Source organism: Mustela nigripes, chromosome 6, assembly GCF_022355385.1.
Source record: "Mustela nigripes isolate SB6536 chromosome 6, MUSNIG.SB6536, whole genome shotgun sequence".
NCBI lineage: Eukaryota > Metazoa > Chordata > Mammalia > Carnivora > Mustelidae > Mustela > Mustela nigripes.
In genome coordinates, this window is record NC_081562.1 from 20,031,151 (window position 1) to 20,055,129 (window position 23,979).

The following is a 23,979-nucleotide window of genomic DNA, read 5'->3' on the forward strand; positions in this document are numbered from 1 at the left end:
ATGTATTTTCCCCTAGCACTGTTGTTTTGCAGTTCTCATTGATCAGTAAACTTGGTCTTGATGATCTTCTGGGGGAAGGGTCTCTTGCGTGATTCTCAAATGTCTTTTCCCAATGTGGAATTGTACCACACTTGCCAGCGGCCAGGCTAAGTAATCTACTTGGTTCTGCTCTCAGTATCTTTTGTTCCCTGAAAGCTTTCCATATAGCTTTGGAGGATGGGAATGAGGATAGTTGCCTCCCAATCTCCAGCCCCACAGGAATGGAGAGCTTGGACCATTCCCCGCTTCAGGGCCTTCTCAGAGAAAAGCAGTCAATCATGCCTCTCTCCCTAGTCTCCAGCTGCACTCCAAGTTCATCCAGCCTGTGACTGAGCATTTCTTTCTCTGGCTCGCACCCTCCAAACCCAGCAGATTCCTATAGCAAGCTCCTGTGCTGCTCCTCCTGGTGGAGAAGGTGGGGGGGTGTCTCCTTGGATCTTGTGGGGTCCCTGCTTGAAGATCAATGGCCACACTTTGTTTTGGATCATGGTTTATGGTAATCCTGAGCTGAGAGTGCACTCCTCACACCTGTCTCTGTAGCTGGCTTCCCTGCAAGTACCCTTCCCTGCTGGTTCCCTTCCAATACCTGGGAGCTCTGCCACACTCAAATACCCCTGGTCGTTCTGTGACCCCATGGGTCCTGAGACCACACTGTCCCAGTGAGGGCTCCACCCTGGCTTAGCCTCTGGAGCCACATCCCTCAGTGGAGCAGACTTCTAAAATTTCTAATTTTGTGTTCTGCTGCTCTACTGCTTGCCGAGAGCTGGCCCTTCTCCCCATGCAGTCTATATTCCCATATATTGCCTTGGATTCACTTCTCTGCACATCCTACCTTCCAGAAAGTTGTTGCTTTTCTGTTCATAGAATTGCTGCTGTTCTCCTCTTCAATCTCCTGTTGAATTTGTAGGTGTTCACAGTGGTTTGATAACTATTTAGCTGAATACCTGGGACCAGATGAAATTTAGGTCTCCTACTCCTCTACCATCTTGCTCCCCCCCGAACAACAGTTGGTTTTATGAAAAGATAATCTTTTGAAATTTTTTGTTCCTTATTTCTGCTCTAATATTTATTTCCTTCCTCTGCTACCTTTGGGCTCAGTTTTTCTTGTTTCTATTTCATTATGGTGTAGAGTTAGATTGTTTGAGTTATATCTTATTTATTAATGTAGGCCTTTGCTGTTGTGAGCTTCCCTCTGAGAACTGCTTTGCTATATCCCATAAGTTCTAGTGTTTTGTGTTTCCATTTTCATTTGTCCCAAGATATTTTTAATTTCTTCTTTGACCCATTGGTTGTTCAGGAGAGTATTTAATCTCCATTCATTCATGAACTTTCCAGTTTCCCTCCTTTTACTGACGTCTAGTTTCATACCATTATGGGCAGAGAAGATACTTGGTATGCTTTCAGGCTTTCTGAATTTGCTAACATATAGTCTATCCTAGAAAATGTTCCATGTGCATTTGAGAAGAATGTGTATTCTGGTGTTGTCAGATAGAATGTTCTCCATAGGTCTGTTAGCTCCATTAGGTTTATAGTGTTATTCAAATCTGCCATTTCCTTATTGATTTTCTGTCTGGATGATCTATCTGTTGACCGTAGGTGCTAAGGTACCCAACTAGTATTGTATTGCTGTTCATTTCTCCTTTTAGTTCCATTACTTTTACTTTATATATTTATGTGTTCTGATGTTGGGTGTAAATATTCACAGTTGCTACATTTTATAGATAGATTAACCCCTTTATCATTGTATAATGACCCTATTTTCCTCTTTTTACCATTTTAGCTTAACACCTATTTTGTTTGCTAGAACTAGAGCTGTACTTGGGTTTTGTTTGGTTGGCTACCTTTATTTGAAATATCTTTTTCCATCTCTTCACCCAGTCTATGTGTGTCTTTTAGGCAGCATATCATTGGATTTTGTGGGGTTTTTTGGGTGCTTTCAGCCATTTTGTGTGTTTTAGGGACCTGAATCAGGCAGATCTACATCCAAGTTCCCTGGTTATGGCCATGCAGATAAAGCCACTGGCTGGGACTACTTCTTTGGCATTAGAGCTAAGAACTCAGCTTTCCAAGATCTGACTATTGGTTGTTGCAAGCACTTTCTCTCTTCTCCGTCATAATCAGAATCCCAGTGGCCAAGTCCTGCAGATTTTCCTGTAACTTCTGTGGGGGACAATTAGAAGGGGCACTGCTAAAAAGTGACCCATAATGCTGGAGGTGCTGAATGTACACACAGCACTCTTCATCTTCCCTGGAGGAACTGAGGCTCAGGAAAGACCTTGGCATAGCACTGTATCGGCCTGGAGGAAGAGCAATGCCGTCAGCCTGTAGCTGTTCCTCTTGCTCTTCTAATGTGGTCTTTTTTGGTCTCCATTGTACGGGGGTGCTTCAGCATCACTCCTGCATTCTAAATTTTCTCAGTGGCCTTATCCATGAATAGTTGTTAGGTTCCTGACTTTGCTCTTCCTCACAAAATGGAAACTATGTCTCTGTCTTGGTGATGTTACTCCTTACACTTGATTTCTTATAAACTATCAGAAATTCTCTTCTATCACCTTCTTTGCCGTTCTCCCCACAACAAACCTAAAAACACCTTAAGATATTCACCACATTTTCCTTGTACCCCAAACGGGGAAGGTGAATAAGTATACTCACTGCATTTGTAGAAAGAAAGAGAAGAAGAGTGGGCAAGCAGAATGGTGGGAGGAAAGAGGAAGGGAGGAAGAGAGTATAAGAGGAAGAAAGGAAGAAAAGAATTGTTTGCCAGAAACATATCAGGAATTGTAATTGTCTGAAGCACTTGGAATAGCAAAGGCAGAACTCCACAGGCAGAAAAAAATTCTGGCTATAGAGCTGTCTTAAGTTCATTTATGCTCAGACCAGTAGAAAGTGGTACTTAAATGTTTTACTTCTTGGTCCTGACAAGTGTGTTTGGTAGTCCTCTACCTAGCTTTGAATGTTCATGGCCCATTCCAAACCCAAAGAAGGACTTGCAGTTCTTTCTTTTTCCCTTGCTGCTCTCCCTGCCTCAAGGATTTATTGGGCCATGATGTTTGGAGCTTGGAGAGGCATAGCAAACAGAAGTTACAAGCTAAGTCAGTAAAGCGAGTTTTGTTTTATTGGAATGTCTCTTTGCATTTCATCTCTTAAGACTTCTCATAGAAGTTCCTCTCCCAGCTGCTGTGAAGTATTTCACAGACTTCTTAGCCAAAGATTGAAAAGAAAACTCTTTCAATGGCCTTTTGTCTTCAGTTTCCATAAAGTACTTCTCTACAGTTTAGGCCCTGGTGGGGTTAGAATTTCACTCCTATGAACATCGGGTCATGGAAAAAGAAAAATAAGAAATGGTTGAAGTTATGGCCTGCCCAAAGCCACTCTGACTGCCTGCTTCTATAAAAGCTAAGAAAACATCTATGGTATTTGGGAATCAATCAGCTTAAGAGAGAACACATCTGAACGAGGACAGTGTTTGTTAGACATGGTAATGGGAGCACTCTCATCTCCCTGAAATAGACAAGATGATAACATAGTTCAAGGGCAAGTTCTGCTATCTCTAGAAAAAGAGTTACCACAACAGGCATGCTTAGAAACTTTTTTTTCTCCCCAGATAGAATGGCTTCTTCCTATGAGTAGCAGACCAGACTAGTAAGCAAGGTAATCAAAACAGCATTAATTATCATTGGCTATATTTCATATTTCTTCAACAAAGTATGTCAATGGTATTTTCCATATTCTTCTATGAAATTTCTAATTAGGTGGCTTCGTATTCTGAAAAGGTAGTACAGAAACAAGATGGAAAAAATGGATTTAGAAAAAATAGTCTCTCTGAAGGGTGAAGTGATTTCTCAGGAGTATGTGGGAGTAATAAACATTTCTTTAAAGATCCCACTCTGATTTCTCTTGTTCTATGAGAAAAAAAATTACAACAGAATTTCAGAAGACCCAACTGAAAATATTCCATGTGCATAAATTTATTTTAAATTTTATTGCATCACATTATACAAGCATTAAACATGGCTTCATGTTGATGACTATTTAAATGTGAAAATTTATCATTCATGTCAGTACCCTTTGGCTATTTACAAGTAAGGAATTTCTATGTACTTTATATATCTCTGTATTTGTATGTACATATGTAAGAATACATGACTATACATATGTACACAGAGAAATACATCTATGGCCATACATATAGCTATAGATATGTCATATATAATAATCTCCTCAGAAAGATCTGAAATTAAAAAAAAAAAAAAAGAAAAAGTTGTAAACAGGGTCTTGTATCTATTGTTTGGTGACATGGAATTAGGACCATATGATGACATTCTAAGAATGTGTGTCCAGGTGTTTGAATACCCTTATTAGCCCAGTGTCTGTAAAATTCACATGGGGTAGAATGCAAAAAAGGTAGCAAACAGGCTGAAAAACAGGCCCAGTATACAAGTTCCCCTTGGTTTTAAAAACTTGAGAATGTAACTGCCCATGACGTGCATGCTTGCTTGGTCAAGAATGGTCTATGGATAGATAGCAATTGTGTGCTGCAATGTGATTTCACAGCAGCATGATTTTCCAGTAGTCCTTTAGGGTGCTGACCCCCCTGCTGATGCCAATGTCTGCAACATGCACTGCGGCTGCGTTTTAGTCATTCACTTGGATGTGCTTTTGCACAGCTGGGAGAAGTAAACAGAATTCAGGTCCTTGGTTTGGAAATAAACTATTACCTAGAAAGAGAAAAGAAGGCATTAAAACCCTATGTACATGTGATGGCTTAAGAACACAGTGTGTAATGGTTGTTTTGTATTGACTATGCATCAAAAGCATTTAAAGAATTTGTAACCCCAAATCGAGTCAGGTATGGTACAAACATTATTATGTCTGCTTTACAGATGAACAGACTGAGTCAGAAAGGCAGTCTGAAGCAAAGTGACATCCTGCCAACTGTTGCAGGCATAGAGTCAGATGGATAAACACTATGCTTTCAAGCAAAAATTAGAAATGGCCTCTGGGGAGAGAGCAGCCCATTGTGATGAGGCTAGAAGAAGCTCCCAGTTGGTTACCAGCCCTACAGACCAGTGCAGCCCCTGGGTGTAGGTAATGTCACTGCTTCACCCTGGTCTCTAGCTACTGGAGCTCCTAGGAGCAATGTTCTTCACTAATGTCTGCCTCCTACCCCCAAACAAAGCCATCTGGATAGTCAGTCTTTCTCCTCTGACAGCTGACCAGAGCCACAGAAGAGGTGATCTGAATGAGTATCAGGACCAGGGGCTTGGAACAGATTCTAGGATTCAGAATATTAAAGCTGGATAGGCTCTTAAAGTATTGTTCAGTCCAACTACTTTACTTTTACAAATGTGGAAATCGAATCCACACGAATATTCCCTTCCAGGTCCTACAGATAGAGAATGGAAAAACCAGATCTAGAATCTGAAAGACTACAACAAAATGTTTAACTATACAAATCCCCTACAGTATTCTATAGCACTTTATTGCTTAATATGTGTCTCACATACATTGCCTTATTTGAATTGCGCATCAGCTCTGCCAAACAAGAAGTCTTAGAAAAATTAAGCAATTTTTCCCAAATCACAGAACCAAATGGCAAATTTGGGAAATGGCAAAATTATTATGCTGCAAAAAAATGTCTTGACTTTAAGTGAAACCTACTTTGGAATTGTGAAAGGCCTACTTTGGAATTGAGGGTTAGAGCATTGTTCAGTATCTATATACCACTATACTACCTGTGTCCGGGATTTGGGTGATTTCCTCCAAGTCTACCTTCATATCCAACTCATAATAGCCTTCTGGACTTCTTAACACAGATCTGGTGTGACACAAATTCACTAACCTCTCTGCAGATATCTGCTACATCTTAACCAATACAAAAAGTGAAAAACATAATTTTTCCCCCACGTATACCTCATTTTTCTTTTGGAGGTCAAATTTTGAACAATGATTTCAAAGTTAGTCTTCAAACGAGTGGAGACAGAGGAATGATGGGTGAGGAAGGCAAAAGAAATGCTATTGTATTGGATGCCAGAATACCAAAAGAGAGAGCTCATCTATCATTTCATCACTGAAGAAACAGAAGCCCAGAGCTTAGCTAACTAGCCCAAGGACACACAGCTAATAGAATTGTCAGAGAGAAGGTTTCAGAAAAACTTTCTGATAAGATATGTGGGAACATTATGAAACTTTCTTGCAATGTTTTCAGCTTTAATCCACCTAACCTTTATCAACTTAATTATGTTCAAAGGGTGCCTTGTACTTAACACTATGCTAACTAGTTGAAAGAATAAAATTACCGTTCATAAGGACTTTCCTAAATATGCTTAAAATTGGGCTGGAGAAGCCTGATAACTATTTGAAAATCATAAATTAATAATACAGATCCATATATGTGTCAATACATGTAACACTGATGAAATAACCAGGGAAGTTTATAAAAAGTGAGACTCAGTGAGCTGATGAATCTGGGGAAAACTTAGAGGGTATGGTGTGACATGGACCAGCCTGGTAGGAAACAATAAATGGGTGATGAAGGGAAGGCCATCTTGGGTCAGATAAAAAGGTGACTTTCCATCCTCAAGACAACATGTCTCTTCTTTCTGTTTAAAGAGAATCTCCAGACTAGAGTGGAAGGGTGAGAGGGAGGTTTATTTCAGGAATACTGAGGCCAACTCTTAAAGACCTTGATTGCCAGACCAAGAGTGGCATGGAGGTAGAGAAGAGTTGCAGGAATTATGTGCAAAGGGAAGATAAAATTAAATTGTGCAATTTAGAAACAGGCTGGTTTGGGAAACTTCTAAGGAGTTTGATTTCTATCAGTAGGACATGACAAGCTTTGACTCAGGAAGTTTAAAGCACCTCCTTCAGCCCAAGGAGAGGTTTTAGACCATGAGCACACTTCTCACCTACTTGGTCATGGCCACTCATTGTGGTGTGCTTTTCCATTTTTCTTCCTCTCCTTTCGTTCCTTTTGGAGACGTTCCAGTTCTGCTTCATACATCATCTCCTGAATCAAGTACTTCTCTCTTCTCATTCGATCCCTTAGATCTTTTGGGAGGTCTGGGATCAGATATGAAATGAGGTGCTTTATACAGAACACGAGGTGCTAAAAACATAAAAGAGAATACAATAAGTTAGCTCTATTTACCATCCTTAGCTGGAAAGAGCTCTGGAACTTGGTGCAAGAACTCCTCTCACTCCAGGGATGTGGAGCTTCTTGAATGCCTGGAGAGTGGAAGGAGGCCAGGGGCAGTATGTGAGGAAAGATGATCACAGGGACAGGTGAGGACTAAACTTGGTCTGATGACAATTCTCAGGGAATGAGAAAAGGAATCAGGAAAGAATGCAGAGAAGGAGTGGTCAGAGAATGTAAAGGTGGGCCAGAAGTACCTACACCATGGAGTCAGGAAACCCGGGGTTGAATCCTGGCTCTGTAGCTTTTATTACTGAAGAGGTGTCTGCGTACCTGGGAAGAAGTCACTCGGAGCTTCAATTTGCTTGTGTATAAAATGGGCATTATGGGGGAAGATTATAAGAAAACATTTCAAAATGCTTTGCAGATTGCCAAATTTGCTTTGTAAATTTTGATTACGAAAATGACCAGTAGGCCTAAAGGAAGTGATCATTTCAGGAAGAAACTTTTTTTCTGGTAAACTGCCACAAATTCTTTACCTGACTTACTTAAAGCTGAAACTCTAGAAACACTGTCATTTCTGTTTGTCTATATGATGACCAGTAAAGCACTAGATGATAATTTAAAGACTCTCATTATTCTAGAGTATTAAATAACTGAATTCCCAGGGAAGAACAGTTTATCTTCTCTTGGTTACCTGGAATGAAGGAAAAAATGATGGAAGAAGAGGTACAGGAAATGTCCAGTCCAAGCCAAGAAGTTGTACTGGTTTGCATTAATCTGACTTTAACATATGTGACAGGAGGTGGAATTTCCATATATAAGTACAGTCACAGAAATGCAAATGATTTCTAGTAGCAATTTTCTTAAAGACTAAAAATAGATGATGTATTTTTACTGATATATAATATATGTAATTGCTAGGTAGATTAAAAGTCAGTTTTGAGTCTAAGATAATACTTGTGTCCTGAGTGTGAGTAATGTTGTGATGAACACAACAGAGGCTACCACTTATACAAGAGCCAGTTCAATGTTTTCCAAACTATAGTCCTTGAACATCTACGTAAGAAAGAATCACCTCGGAGGGCTTGTGAAAAGCAAATTACAGACATGATGTATCTGACTCTCCAGAAGTAGTGATGGAAAAAGCTGCAATTTTCCTAAAGATGAAGAACAATGGCCCTAGAACATTAGGACTGATGATTTGTGACCTACCCATAAACAATCAAGAATAGACTTTCAGTTGTTTCTTGGGCAACTCAAGGGGAAGAAAAAGACTTTTTTTTTTTTTTAAGAATTTTTACTTATTTATTTGACAGACAGATATCACAAGTAGGCAGAAGGGCAGGCAGAGAGAGAGGAAGGGAAGCAGGCTCCCTGCTGAGCAGAGAGCCTGATGTGGGGCTCGATCCCAGGACCCTGAGATCATGACCTGAGCTGAAGGCAGAAGCCTTAACCCACTGAGCCACATAGGTGCCCCAGAAAAAGACTTTTTAAAGAGGCTATATAAAATCACTGTAATACTTCTGGACATACATAATCCCATTGAAAGTTCTCACATTTACATTTATGCATTACTCTTAGTTACTTAATTATGGCAAAGGAATAGGTTAAAGAACGTACCTCAAACACAATGATAAAAGCCAATCGAGCTGCTAGGACATGCCAAAACTGCAGTGTGTAGCCATAGGGCACCAGTGAATGAGGAGGGTCACGGTAGTCTCGGTATCTATAAATATACAGGAGAATGAATGTTATATTCCGAACTTATTTTCCTGACTCCCAAATCTCCTCAATTCCCACTATGTAGTTCTCATTCATCATAGATAGTTCAAAAAGTTTCTCTATCCCAGACTGTCTATCTCTATCCCTATCTGTCACTTGTCCATCTTTTCTTCTTCTGGTAAAAGAATATCTCTTCTCTGGGGAATTATCCATGTGGGTTAGGCAGGGTTCCCCTCTGACCCCTGACCCCAGTTCAAAAGATGAGTCAGACCTGATCAGTGAGAGTGAGAATCCTTACCAGGACTTCTGCTAGAATGAACATTTAGTAAATTATAACAAGTCCACAGAAGGTAAAATCCTGGAGCTGTTGCTGGTTCTCATAGACTGTGTGGAGAGAGCTTGCTTGTGAAGGAAGTCATCTGAACAACACAGAGCTAGCAGAGAGGCACTGTCTTCCTGACACAGCTGGAGGCTTGAGATCCAGCCATTACTAGTGTAGTTATCATCCTGCCAACTTCCCAGTTACCTGAACGAACAAATTTATTTCTAAGTCCATTTATACTAGATTTCTGCCACTTGCCACTGAGGAGGCCTTCCTAATATCTGCTCCAACTATAACTTTTGGGTCAGCATCAAATCCCATAAACATTTGTGAAATACCTGGTTCCTATTAGGAACCAGGCACCTGTCCTAGGAACGTAAATTCATTTGACTCCATTTTATCTTTGCCATTATCATTACTATTGTCACAGGTAGGAAAACTGAAAAATGGCTCTCAATATTATAGAGTTTTCACATGTCTTAAACCCAGTGTTCTTTTCATTAGCCCCCATTAGAAATGTGGAAAGGTCTGGAGATGCTAATTCTTCTAACAGTTCTGTGTGTAAACATACCAAATTCCCTTCTCTGAGGAAAAGTTATGATTATCCAGGCTCTCAAGTAAGATAGTACCTAACATTAGGATTGGCACTAATTTGTATATGAGGATACAAAACAATTCCTATGTGGAGTATCTTTTTTAAAATTATGTATAATTGACATACGATGTTATATTGGTTTCGGGTATAGAACACATTGCTTTGACAAAATTTAAACATTAGTATTCCTCACCATAAGTATAGCCTCCATCTGTTATCATACAGCATTATTACATTATTGACTATATTCCTTATACTGTACTTTTCATCCTGGGACTTATTTTATAAGTGGAGGTCTGCAATCTCCATTATCTATGTAGCCTATTCCCCTACCTACCTTCACTCTGACAATCGCCACTTTGTTCTCCGTGTTTAAGAGTCCATTTGATTTGTTTTTTATATTCCACACATAAGTGAAATCATATAGTATTTGTTTTTCTCTGACTTATTAACTTTGCACAATATTCTCTAGGCCCATCCATATTGTCACAAATGTTAAGATCTCATTCTTTTTAATGGCTGAGTAATATTTCATTGCAAGCATACAAACTACCACTTCTTTATTCATTCATCTATCAGCAGACACATAGGTTGCTTCCATACCTTAGCTATTATACATAATGCTTCAATAAACATAAGGGTGCATGTATCTTTTTAAAAATTTTTTTTAAGTTTATTTTTTATTTATTTTCAGCATAACAGTATTCATTATTTTTGCACCACACCCAGTGCTCCATGCAATCTGTGCCCTCTATAATACCCACCACCTGGTACCCCAACCTCCCACCCTGCAATTGTACTCCTAGGTATTTACCCCAAAGATACAGATGTAGTGAAAAGAAGGGCCATCTGTACCCCAATGTTTATAGTGCATGTATCTTTTTGAATTTTCGTTCTCATTTTCTTTGAGCAAATACTCAGTTGTAAAATTATTGGATTGTATGGTATTTCTAATGTTTTGAGGAACCTCCATAATGTCTTCCACGGTGGTTACATCAGTTTACATTCCCACTAATAGTGCAGAAGAATTCCCTTCTCTCCACATCCTCGCCAACACTTATTTCTTGTCTCTTTGATACTAGCCATTCTGGCTGGTGTGAGGTAATATCTCTTTGTGGTTTTGATTTGCATTTCCCTGATAGTGATGTTGAGCACCTTTTTATGTGTCTGTTAGCCATCTGTATGTTTTCTTTGGGAAGATGTCTATTCACATTATTTTTTTTTAATCTGATAATTTTTTTGGTGTTAAGTTCTTTATATATTTTGGATATAAACCTCTTATCAGATCTATTGCAAATATCTACTCCCATTTACTAGGATACCATTTTTTAAATTTTCTTTTTGTTTTATTGATGATTTCCTTTGATATGCCAAAGCTTTTTATTTCAATGTAGTCCTAGTAGTTTATTTTTGGTTTTCTTTCCCTTGCTTGAGAACACATATCCATAAATATTTTGCTGTGGCTGATGTCCAAGAGATTATTGCCCATGTTTTCTTCTAAGAGTTACATGGTTTCAGGATTTGCATTTAGGTCATTAATCCATTCTGACTTTATTTTTTTTTATATGGTTATAAGAAAGTGGTCCAGTTTCATTCTTTTGCATGTAGCTGTCCAGTTTTATAACTGGAGGTTTCCCAATACCATTTGTTTTATAGACTGTCTTTTCTCAGTTGCCTCCTTTTTTCACAGATTAATTGACCATGTAGGTGTGCATTTATTTCTGGGCTGCCTATCCTAGTCCATTGGCCAATATGTCAATTTTTGTCCTATGCAGAGCATCTTTGGAAAGTACCAAGGACTGTAGAAATGAGCTGTCACTATTATCTTCACAATCATCATCTTAATTATCATTAATGCTTATGGTATATAATAATTATCTATTTTGTCAGTAAAATTATATTTATAGTGCATATCTGCTGAAATTAAGAATTAATCTATTAGTGCCTTCAAGCCATTGGTTCCCTCTATAATGATGACAATTAGGTAATTGTCTAGAACATTTTTATTCGAATATATGGTTATATAAATGGTTCCTGTCAAAGGTCTAAACTATTCAGGACTAAAAGTCTGCATGAACTATTCTTTTTTTTATTTTTTTTTAACCTTTTGCAGAGCACAAGAATCAGGAACTGTGCTTTCTTCAATTAAGATAACAAACGTGATTTCTGTGTTTCTTTAGCTACCTATATTTCAAATGTAGTCTGAGTAAACATTTTAGAAGAAAAATGACTATGCTTTTATTATATTATTATTTATTGTATTTATAAAAAATTTATAAAAATTGTTTCAACAGTTACCCTCATTAACTCCTTAAACTTTTTTTTTTACATGACAGCATTTATTAAAACAAGATTACTCTTGGAACATACTGCTCCTTTCCTATTAATGCCTCAACACTGCTCTTTTGCCCTTCATTGTGATTGCCCCAGCTCTTCGCTTCTTAGACCTTATTCAGCTTTTCCTTTGAAGAATGTTAGTAAATCTCTTCCTCCCCAGATCCCTCCTAAATTCACTGGATGGAAAATCATGGTTTTCCCTTGACTGTTTCCAAAGACACAATATGGACATATCATTCTTAAATTTCTGCTATAAATTTGTAGCAAATAAATGAATTCATCTATATCAAATATAAACACTCATTAAATAAAAGTATGAAGACTGAAAATATTGACATACTTTTTATGACCCAATGATGACAGAGAGTACCAAACATGACTCTGTTTATCAAACTGTACATATATGCAAGTCATAGTTTGCCACCCCACCCCATTCTGCTGCTTGGATTTATGTGGTTTCAGTTACCACACCTTCCCTACCACAGTCAGCAGGTAGATGGTCCTCTTTCTGTCTACTGTCACGGTGCCAATAGTAGCCCAATGCTAGGTCACAATGTCTATGTCATTCTCCTTGCTTCATTTCTTCATGTAAGAATTATATCTTCTTATATCATCAAAAGAAAGGTGAGTGAGTACACTACTAGAAGATATTTTGAGAGAGATACTACATAACTTTTCTTATAGTATTTTGTTATAATTGTTTTATTATTGTTGCTAATTTCTTATTATGCCTAATTTATAAATTAAACTTTATTATGTAAGTATGTATAGGAAAAACATAACATATACAGGGTTTGGTACCACCCACAGATTCAAGCGTCCACTTGGGGTCTTGGACTGTATCTCCCACAGATAAGCAAGGACTACTGAAATATGCAAAAAAGAAGAATACACTTGTTTTTAGGTGGTGATCTTACATTTTAATTAATGGATTTTTAAATATTTTAAAAATTAACATTCTTTTTTTGAAGGTAAAACATATTTTTATTTTGAGTTTTTAACTACAGACTGCATGAAATGTACATTGTCATTTTTTATTTTGTATTTTTTTAAATTAGTTTTCAGTGTACCAGAATTCATTGTTTATGCACCATACCCAGTGCTCCATGCAATACACACTATTAATATTTAGAAAGCACTTACATTGGTGGTTACAGTGAGATGGCAATATCAGATAATTTCTATACAGAGATCCAGTGGTTGAGAATATGCATCTATTGGCTCAACCTCTGTATAGTATACAACCATTTGTGGATCTGTCACAGAGCTCTGCTAATTTGTGCAGAAAGGATGCAATGTGCCTACATTGGCACTTCTGAGTCTTGTTCTCAGAATCTATGAAATTTTTAAGAAGTTTCAGTTTTCAGAAGCAGCAGGTTTCTGGCCTTCCTACTCTCTTAAGTCATTGTATCAAAAAGTCAAGTTTCTCTTTAGAAGACTCCTCATTGCTACCCTAAGACAATTAAATTGCAGTGTGCTAATGAGTTTGGCTATCATCTGCTTCACTGCCCTCAGTTCTCTCCAGAACTATGCACTGAAAAGCACACTGAAACTGTATTTGGGGTCTGCCTCATTTTATGATCTTAGGTAATTCATGAAGTTTCTTTGGACATTGGTTTCCCTAGTAACACAATTATGTTTTCCATCTCACCAGGTGCTAAAATTTTGAACTCTCCCCTCTCTTCTTTGAGTTTGCAGATGAATGCTTCAGGTAGAGCTCTCAGCTGATGTGCCAGCCTACTACTGATCCCACTGGACTTTCCAACGAGGCACAGGTCTGAGAGGTGCTCAGATGTCTTTGTGCTCATCTCTGTTTTTGACGTGGTGCTATTTATTTGCCAAATGTCAAATATTTATTTTGATGCAGTGCTATTTTATTTATTTATTTATGCAAAGAAAACACTACCCTGGTGCTGCTGTAGAAACAGACAGAAAGCTAAGTTTCAAAGCTAAGTGAATCAATGTGCTACTTCTCTAATCTTCATTTAATACCTTCAAAGAAACTAAGTGGTCCAGTGGAATTAATGTGTGGAGAGTTTTTTTTCAAGAAAGTCAGAGTTGTTTTCATAAAGTAACACTTGTAATTTCTTGACTTCAATTTTACCTGTGGGAAAGTCAGGGTGTTCCCACTTAAGTTAGTGCATTCTCTAAAGCAGCTTTTGTTTCTCAGGAAATGGATTATTGGTTTGCAAATATATATATTTTTTCCAGTGACAGGTATAGTTAATCTACTGCCATTTTTAAAAGTGAGAGAGTATATATACATTTAAAAGGATGATAGTGAACTTCACATAACTGCCATCCACGTTAAAACACAGAACATGTGTCTTAAACCATATTAACAGGAGTCAATAACTTAGAAATGCCTCAAAAGCAATCCCAGACACTCAGAAAGTTAACTGCTATTTAATTTCCTGCTTTTCTCTATAGTTACACTACTTACACAAGTGTTCCTGAATAAAACAGTGCTTTGTTTTGTCTGCTTTGAACTCTATATAAATGAAATCATACTGTATGTGTTATTTTGTGATTATATCTTTAATGTGCAATTTTTAAGTTCTCAAAACGATTCCATTTTCTATTTATTTGATCCAGTCATACCACTATACTGATTATTATAATTTTATACTAATTCTAATGTATGGAAAATCTCCACTTTATTCTTCAAAAGCATCGTGACTATTCTTCATCCTTTGCATTTCCATAGAACATTATTTTCAACCTCAGGTACACAGAATTGGCCTAATCATATTTAATTTTTTTAAACAAATCTCATTGATCTATTCATGTTCTTTTTTCTAACCTTTATATTTAATACTTAATATGATGAACTCTCATATATCTACCATGTAACACAAGAATTAAAACCGTATCAAAAATTTATACCTTACCCCCATTCTCCTTCTCCTCCTCCCCTTGCTTTCCTTATTCTGAATTTCATTGTTATTATTAACAAAAGTTTGTATCAATATTCATTTGTCTGAATATCATACTGTTTAGTTTTGGTTTTGAACTTTCTAGAAAGGATATTATACTGTACATAGTCTTCTGAGGCTTGCTTTTTTTTTTTTTTTTCTTTTACGACCATGCTACTAAGATACATCCCTACTCTTGTAAGTAACATCACCAAGGATGTTAGCCTGTAATTTTTTTTTTTTTCTTGTGGTGTCTTTGTCTGGTTTTCGAGTTAGGGTAATGTAAAATGAGTTTGGAGGTATTCACTCATCTTCTACTATTTGGAAGATTCTGAGAAGAATTGGTATGAATTCTTTGACTATGTGGTAGTAGAATCCAACAGTGAAGCTGTCTGGTCCTGGACTTTGGTTTCTTGGGAGTTTTTTTTGTTCATTTAGAAAGGGAGAGGCAGAGGGAGAGAGAAAATCTTAAGCAAATCCCATGCCCAGTTTGGAGGCCCATTTGAGATCATGCCCTGAGCGGAAATCAAGAGTCAGAGGCTTAACTGACTGAGCCACCAGGAGCCCCTGTTGGGAGGTTTTTGATTACTGATTCATTCTCTTTACTAGTAATTGGTGTGTTCCAATCTCCTGTTTCTTCCTGAGTTGGTCTTGGTAATTTGTATGTTTCAAGGAATTTATCCATTCTTCTAGGTTGGTATATAATTGTTCACTAGTCTTTTAAGATCCTTTGTTCTTCTGTGGTGTCAGTTATAAAGCATCTTCTTTCATTTCTCATTCATTTGAATCTTGTTTTCTTGGGGAGTCTAGCTAAAGGTTTGTCAATTTATTTATCTTTTCAAAGAACCACCTCCTAGTTTCATTGATCTTTTCTATTTGTTTTTAGTCTTATTTCTGCTCTGATCTTTGTTATTTTTTTCCTTCTACTAACCTCATTTGTTCTTTTTGTTTATTTTTGTTCCTTGAGCTATAAAGTTAGGTTGAGATTTTTCTTGTCTCTTGAGGTAGACATTTATTGCTATGAACTTCCCTCTTAGGACTGCTTTATCCCATATGTTTTGTTATGCTGTATTTCTATTTCCAAATGTCTCAAGCTATGTCTTATTTCCCTTTTGACCCACTAGATGTTCAGTAATATGTTTAATCTCCACATACTTGTGAATCTTTCCAGTTTTCTTTTTGTAATTTCTCATTTTATACCACCAGAGTCAGAAAAGATGCTTCATGTGATTTCAATCTTAAATTTATTAAGATTTGTTTTAATGATCTATCCTGGAGAATGTTTCTTTTTTTAATTAAATGCAATATACTTAACAATGTATTTTAGTTTCAGAGTCAGAGTTTAGTGATTAATCAGTTGCATATAACACCCAGTGGTCATTATATCAACTTCCCTCCTTAATGTCCATCACCCAGTTTACCCCACTCCCCATCTCCTCCCCTCCACCAGCAACCCTCAGTTTGTTTCCCATAGTTAGGATTCTCTTATAGTTTGTTTCCCTCTCTTTTTGGGAACTGTTTGCATTGTTATGGCTCTGGAAGCCTGGATAAGAAGTGAACTTGGACACACTTGGGGACACCCTTGTGTGCCAAGGGAACTTGGAGCAAGTCCAGTGGGGACGCTCGCATGGCTTGACTCTGAAAGGCTATTCAGGGTGAAAATAACATTCGCGTAGTTTTATGTGATTCACTTATGACTTGTCTTGAGAAAAAACACATTCTTGGAACCTTAAGATTATCACAAATTTTGGAGGTTAATAGCCTGTTAACATCCTGCCTGATTCATTTTTCACTGATGTATATGATTGAGTATTGATACCAGCATTGTGCTGAAGCTGTATAAAAGTGGTTACCTGAAGAAATAAAGTTTCTACTCGCCTGAGATGGGGTAGTCCTCCTGAGCCCGCTGTCTCTCTCTCTATTTTCCTTAAATCTCCCAGCCCTACTTTCAGGTGTTGTTCTCCGGCTGGACCGGCACTCTCTGATTTCATCTTATTTTACTCCCCCACTTCTCTATTGATCCCCTTTTGTTTCTTAAATTCCACATATGAGATCATATAGTTGTCTTTCTGATTCATCTATTTTACTTAGCATAATACCCTCTAGTTCCATCCACATTGTTGCAAATGGTAAGATTTCATTTTTTTGATGGCTGAGAAAAATTCCATTGTGTGTATGCATGTATGTATGTGTGTGTACACACATATATACACATGTGTATATACACATATATGTACATATATGCGTGCATACGTGTATATATATGTGTTGTACATATATACACACATACATACATGCATACACACAATGGAATTTTTCTCAGCCATCAAAAAAATGAAATCTTACCATTTGCAACAATGTATATATATATATATACACATATGTGTATATATATATATATATACACATCTTCTTTATCCATTCATCTGTTGATGGACATCTGGGCTTTTTCCATAGTTTGGCTATTGTGGACATTGAGGCTATAAACACTGGGGTGCAGGTTTTCCTCAAATTACTATGTTTGTATCCCTTGGGTAAATATTTAGTAGTGCAATTGCTGGGTTGTAGGGTAGCTATATTTCTTACTTTTTGAGGAACCTTCATATGGTTTTCCAGAGTGGCTTCACCAACTTGCCTTCCCACCAACAGTGTAAGAAGGTTCCCCTTTCTCCACATCCTTGCTAACATTTGTTGTTTGTTGACTTGTTGATTTTGGCCTTTCTGACTGGTGTAAAGTGTTATTTTATGTGTCTTTGATTTGTATTCTGGAGAATGTTTTATGTTCACTTGAGAAGTACGTATTCTGTTGCTTTTGGATGAAATGTTCTGTATAAATCTATAACATGCTATATAGGCCAAAATTATTTTATTGAATTTCTGTCTGGGTGATTTATTCATTGATGTAAGTGGGGTATTAAAGTTCTCTACTATTAGTGTATTGCTATCTATTTCTCCCTTAGGTCTATTAATATTTGTTTTATATACCAGGTGCCCCTGTGTTGGGTATGTTGAGAAATCTTGTTGGATTGACTGACCTCTTTATCATTATAAAATGATCTTGTCTATTATATTCTTTTCTTAAAAAAGTCTATATTTAAAGGAGACAATATAGGTATCCCAGCTTTCCTAGGTTTTTATTTGCATGGAACATCTTTTTCAATCCCTTAACTTTCAGTCTATTTATATCCTTACATCAGAAGTGAGTCTCATAGGTAGCAAACAGATCAGTCTTGATTTTTATACATTCAGCCTCTCTATGTCTTTTGACTGAAGAATTTATTTTGTTTATATTTAAAGTAGTTATTGACAGATATGTACTTACTGCCATTTTTAAATTATTTTCTGACTGTTTTGTAGTTCCTGTTTATTTTTTTCCTTCCTCTCTCCCTTTATGATTTGATAGCTGTCTTTAGTGGTGGGCTTAGATTCCTTTCTCTTTTGTATCTCTACTGTAGGTTTTTAACTTTGTGGTTAATCAAGGCTAACCTATAACAACTAATAGTCTAAGTTGATAATTATTTAAGTTTCATCACATTCTGAAGCTCTATATCTTTATTCTCTGTATCTTTACTCTCCCTCTATTTTTTAAAAGATTTTATTTTTATTTATTTGACAGAGAGAGATCACAAGTAGGCAGAGAGGCAGGCAGAGACAGAGGGGGAAGCAGGCTCCCCGCTGAGTAGAGAGCCCAATGTGGGGCTCGATCCCAGGACCTTGAGATCATGACCTGAGGCAAAGGGAAAGGCTTAACCCACTGAGCCACCCAGGTGCCCCTACTCTCCCTCCATTTTGTTTTTATGTCACAATGTCCATATTTTGTGTGTCCCTCAAATAATTATTGTGGTTATAATGATTTTTTCCACTTTTGTTTTTTAATCTCATACTAACTTTGTAAGTGATCATTCCCACTTCTTTTCTATATACATACCAGTGCAATTTATATTTTCATCTGTTTTCTTACTATTTAGTGCCTCCTTCATTTTAATTTAAAGAAGTCCCTTTAACATTTCTTGTTAGGCTGGTCAAATAGTGATGAACTCCTTTAGCTTTTGCTTGTCTAGAAAACTCTTCATCTCCCCTTCAATTTTGAAGGACATTGTTCCTGGGCAGAATATTCTTGGTTGGCAGGTGTTTTGTTTTGTTTTGTTTTTTCCTTTTAGCACTTTGAATAGAGCATGCCACTTCCTCTGGTCTGTAAAACTTCTACTGAGAAATCTGATAGTTTTATTGAGGAAGGGTTCCCCTTGTATGTAACAAGTTGTTTTTCTCTTATTGCTTCTAATATTCTTTTGATTATAAAGTCTTGGTATAGGTCTCTTTGGGTTACTCTTATATGGCTCTCTGGATCTGGATGTCTGCCTTCCACCCCAGAGATTTGTTTTAATTTTTTTAGGTCACAGCCTGGTCAAGAGGACATTTTAAAATTCTCCAGTGGATTTTAATGCACGGTCAAGGTTGAGAACCACTGCTTTAAACCCACTCAGTCAGAAAGAGCTGTCTGAGCAAAACCTCCCTATGGCAGAGCCAGCCCAGGTTTGGCTGTGTGCCATACTCACCTGCAATACTTGAGAGGAGTCCCCGAAAACTCACTGCCATCAGACTCAGGCTCAGATCGGTTCTCAAAGTCAGAAATTCGAAACACAGATAAGCTGGCATTTACATAGCCAACCATGCACCTAAAAGAGAAAAAGAATTCTATAATTAGTGCTCTGATCACCTCTGCATCCAATTCCTAGAAGCTCTTCCTAGAAGCTCTTATACTTGTAAAATGCCTTTAGCTTTGTTATAAGCACTCAAATTAGGATCTACTGAAAAACCCCGGTTATGTGGAATCAGGAACAAGTCATTCTTTTATTCCATTCTTCTTGTTCAGAATCATCATCCAGAACATCACTACCCCAATCAATACTCAGAAATAGGAGAAAGACAGAATTGCATGATTAGTAGGCAAGTCACTGTCTCTTTCCCTGATGGTGTAGACACACATACATACACAAACACATTCCTTTATTAATGAATATCTGTACTCTGTCATAATCCCTCAAGTGTGACTGGTGTTTCTATGACCCTCCCACTCCAAATCACATCCCTTGCTACAATCATGCTAAACTATATTCCCTGCATATACCATATGCTTTCATGCCTCTGTTCAGGCTATCTTTTCTATTTTCTCTTCATTTCTTTCTAAGTAGAAATAGTGGAATGCAAGTTGGTGCAGCCTCTTTGGAGAACAGGGTGGAGATTCCTCAAGAAATTAAAAATAGAACTTCCCTATGACCCTGCCACTGCACTCCTGGGTATTTACCCCAAAGATACAGATGTCGTGAAAAGAAGGGCCATCTGTACCCCAATGTTTATAGCAGCAATGGCCACGGTCACCCAACTGTGGAAAGAACCAAGATGCCCTTCAACGGACGAATGGATAAGGAAGATGTGGTCCATATACACGATGGAGTATTATGTCTCCATCAGAAAGGATGAATATCCAACTTTTGTATCAACATGGCCAGGACTGGAAGAGATTATGCTGAGTGAAAGAAGTCAAACAGAGAGAGTCAATTATCATATGGTTTCACTTATTTGTGGAGCATAACAAATAGCATGGAGGACATGGGGAGTTTTAGAGAGGGTGGGTATTATAGAGGGCACGGATTGCATGGAGCACTGGGTGTGGTGCAAAAATAATGAATACTGTTATGCTGAAAATAAATATAAAAAAAAGAAAGAAATAGTGCTCATTTTTCAATGAGCAACTAAAATGGCACTCCTTCTGGGGGGATGTCCTAATCCCACCAGAAAAAGACTCATTCCCTCTTCTGTATGGTGCTGCTGTACCTAACTGCACCATTACCATACAGCTTGTGCTTGAGGTGCCTGCATGGATGGAGGCCTTCTCCTTTAGCTTTTGGAGTAGAGCAGGTGTCATAAGTATTTTTATGTCTTGTGTAGTGTAGGAATCCACTAAATATCAAATTCAACTGATTTCATTTGAGGAAAACTAAAGCATCAGAGATTCTATCAAGGTCTTAAGAATGGACCAGGAATAAAATTATTACCTACATATCCCACAGCTAATAAGGTTCTTGAGGACACATCTTCTATTCTGTATGAGGAGTCAGTATATTACAATACTAAAAACTTAGGTTTGAGGGTCAAACTGTATCTCTTCTGCTTTCTAGCCATGCAAATTTGGCAAGTTATGTAACTTCATTAAATAACAGACATGCCTACCTTATAGGGTCATTGTGGGGATTAAACAAAATGATACATGTAAAGTGAGTGATAGAGTGTCTAGCATATAGCAAGATCTTAATTAAATGTGAGTGGCTACTATTAATTTTATTTCTTGTACCTTGCAGAAGGTCAATAAATAATTATTGATTCAATGAATAAATCATAGCTTTCAAATTCTCTTCATTAACTTGTCTGACATAATTACTCCAAGCTGCTGAACACCAAAATGGTGACACACAGGTAGTTCTGAGAAGACATAAGTTCTGTGTGTTGTCTTGATCAAGACAAATCACTGAGGTTTTATCAGGGCCTTAAAAAAATGAACCAAGCAGAAGGACCCATTTGTCAAGTCACTCATGGGTGAAACCCACGGTCAGTGGGTGTGTAATATGCCTTAATCCAACTGGCCGCAGGTCTCCCCTACCACTCCTTAGAAGCTAATTTGGAATAATGTCTCCCTTGTCTTTGAACTGCCTAGAGCATGACATGAAAGCAAATGAGTGCTTTGATGATTATTAGCTGTCATAGAGAGGGAGACAGTTTTTGTGAACTATAGAATATAGCAGAGTCTTCTCAGGAGCCAAACAGTGAGAGACGAAAGGTGCTCTGGAAACTTGCAGAAAACAGGTCCAACTTTGAAATGAAAGATTCATAAGCTTCTTGCACTCTTTCTTACTACCCAAAGCAGCCCTGCAGTTTTATTGAGATTAAAACTGTGGCTTAATGGCTGCTCTGTCCAAAAACTCAATTGAGGAAAATTCTAAATTTAAGTAAAATATCAGTCTCATGGACAACACTCTCCTTTCGAAAAAAAGAGGATGTATCTTTGAACTATTTATTAAGCATATTCATGTAATGTCAGTTATAAATCCAGCTTGAAAATGTGTGTTTGGTTCTGTGCTCCTGTGTACAAAGCATCACACATGGATGTAGGACATGTATACAGTTATTCACTGCATAAGTCTTCCTTCTATATCCTTTCCATAATCAGGGAAGAAGAGGCGCTGCTAATACTCAACTGCCTGGGCATTTCTCAAAGCCTTTTCACTGCGGTAGAATCTTAGCTATTGCCCACAATAAATAGTTAAGGTAGTCACAATTCAGGGAAATGAGATTTCTCACAGTTCCCTGTATGAAGTTCAGGTAAGGGCATTCATGTGTCAATGTGGAGGCCATAGACAGCGGCAGATCCCATGTCTCCCAATCTGCTAGCAGGAGATCACCACACCCTCAATGTGGCACACCACCAGCTCCAAGTTAGAGGAAAGATGAAGCTATACTGATGATCAGGCAGTAAGAGATAGAAAAAACTATCAGACAAAGGAAGGGTTTCTGTAAATATAAAACAAGTTAATTTTCTTAAGGGGCCAGTAGAGGGCCTCCGAAGGCATTTCCAAGAAAGGAGATTCAGAAAATATGTTATGTAAGGATAGTATTGTTTGAATTAGGATGCATGCCTTTTCCAAGGAACTTCTGTAAAGACCATATTCATTGAGAATTCTGGTTTTAAAACCATTCATGACTTACTGTTTTAATCCTTTACTCTAAGGAAAAAAGTGAACTAGTGATCATTACTAGTCAGTTTTAAGGGAAAGAAAAGAATGTGAAGTTGACTTTTGAATTTGTAGATTCCAGATCAGACTTACTGTGGAGTGTCGTGAATTTTGCTATTAAATTTGCCTTTGAGATTTTAGATCTAGATCATTCACAAAGAGAATGGGATAGGGCTCAAATGAAAAAGCTAGAGGAAATAAGATCTGGTTTATGCATTTAAAGTCAAATGTGCCTTAGATAATAAATGACAAATTTATAAACTTATCTATAGATAATTAGGCTAATAAGATAAGGACAGAAGAAAGTGGACTCCTGACTTACTTCAATAAAAATGCCAGACATTATGAAAAAAGAAAGATTAAATCTCTGTACAGTCACTTTATGTTTTTAAATACAATTTTATAATTGGTTATGCTGTTGATCTATTGATTAGATTACAATTTACAAAAATATATTTATTAAGATATTTGTGGTTCATTCTGTGACAGTTTGAGCATCGTGTCCTTCATCAAGTCTCTAAGTCTTTATGATTTCACTATTTCTACATGAAAACCAGCTTTGATTTAGATCCCTAAAACAGATATAGATCTCACAGTAATCCTAAAGCCTGCACATATTCTTAGAGAATGTTCCCCAGCTCTAGCCTGGTAACAAAATAATTGGTTTATTAAAATGTTCAGTGGGGGGGGGGGACTCAAAATGATTTTTTGGTGTTATCTGAAAGATAATTTTAATTTCTTTATTAAAACTATTCTGTCAATCAGAGTTAAATTTCATAGTATACACCTTCAATTTTACTTCATAATTTGTCTCCTGATGCATATCCAAAGTTGATTTTAGTTCTCCAAGTGCTTTTCTAGAGGGCTCATGTGACGATTTCCGGAAAGACGAAGTCACTTTATTTTGCAAACAGTGAACAATCTGAGCATGGGCCTTGGTTCAGGAATCTACCTAGGCAGGCTGCAGCCAAAAAGAACTATCTTAAGAAGACAGATGAAACACTTAAAAATTTCCTGTGAACCCACTGTGTGGAGAACACTGCCTCAACTCACAATATTCCTCCCATGTTCAGATCTGGCTGGACAACGAGAAAACCTTCCCTTCTATGCCTCTAAGATGCTTT

General features: G+C 37.4%; 1 protein-coding gene across 7 annotated transcripts in view; it reads right to left on the minus strand.

Moving 5' to 3' along the window:
* Nucleotides 1–3,991: 3,991 nt before the first annotated feature.
* ANO4 (anoctamin 4) overlaps nucleotides 3,992–23,979 on the minus strand; it is a 457,591-nt gene continuing 437,603 nt past the window's right edge. For 6 of the 7 annotated variants that reach the window (XM_059402256.1, XM_059402258.1, XM_059402259.1 and 3 more), the window contains 4 exons: nucleotides 19,625–19,744; nucleotides 8,798–8,903; nucleotides 6,948–7,147; nucleotides 3,992–4,757 (listed from right to left, as the gene is read on the minus strand). In XM_059402256.1, coding sequence (XP_059258239.1) covers nucleotides 6,956–7,147; nucleotides 8,798–8,903; nucleotides 19,625–19,744 — 418 coding nt within the window. In that variant the 3' untranslated portion in view covers nucleotides 3,992–4,757; nucleotides 6,948–6,955. The remainder of the gene's footprint in view (nucleotides 4,758–6,947; nucleotides 7,148–8,797; nucleotides 8,904–19,624; nucleotides 19,745–23,979) is intronic. The other variant, XM_059402257.1, reaches the window with a different exon arrangement.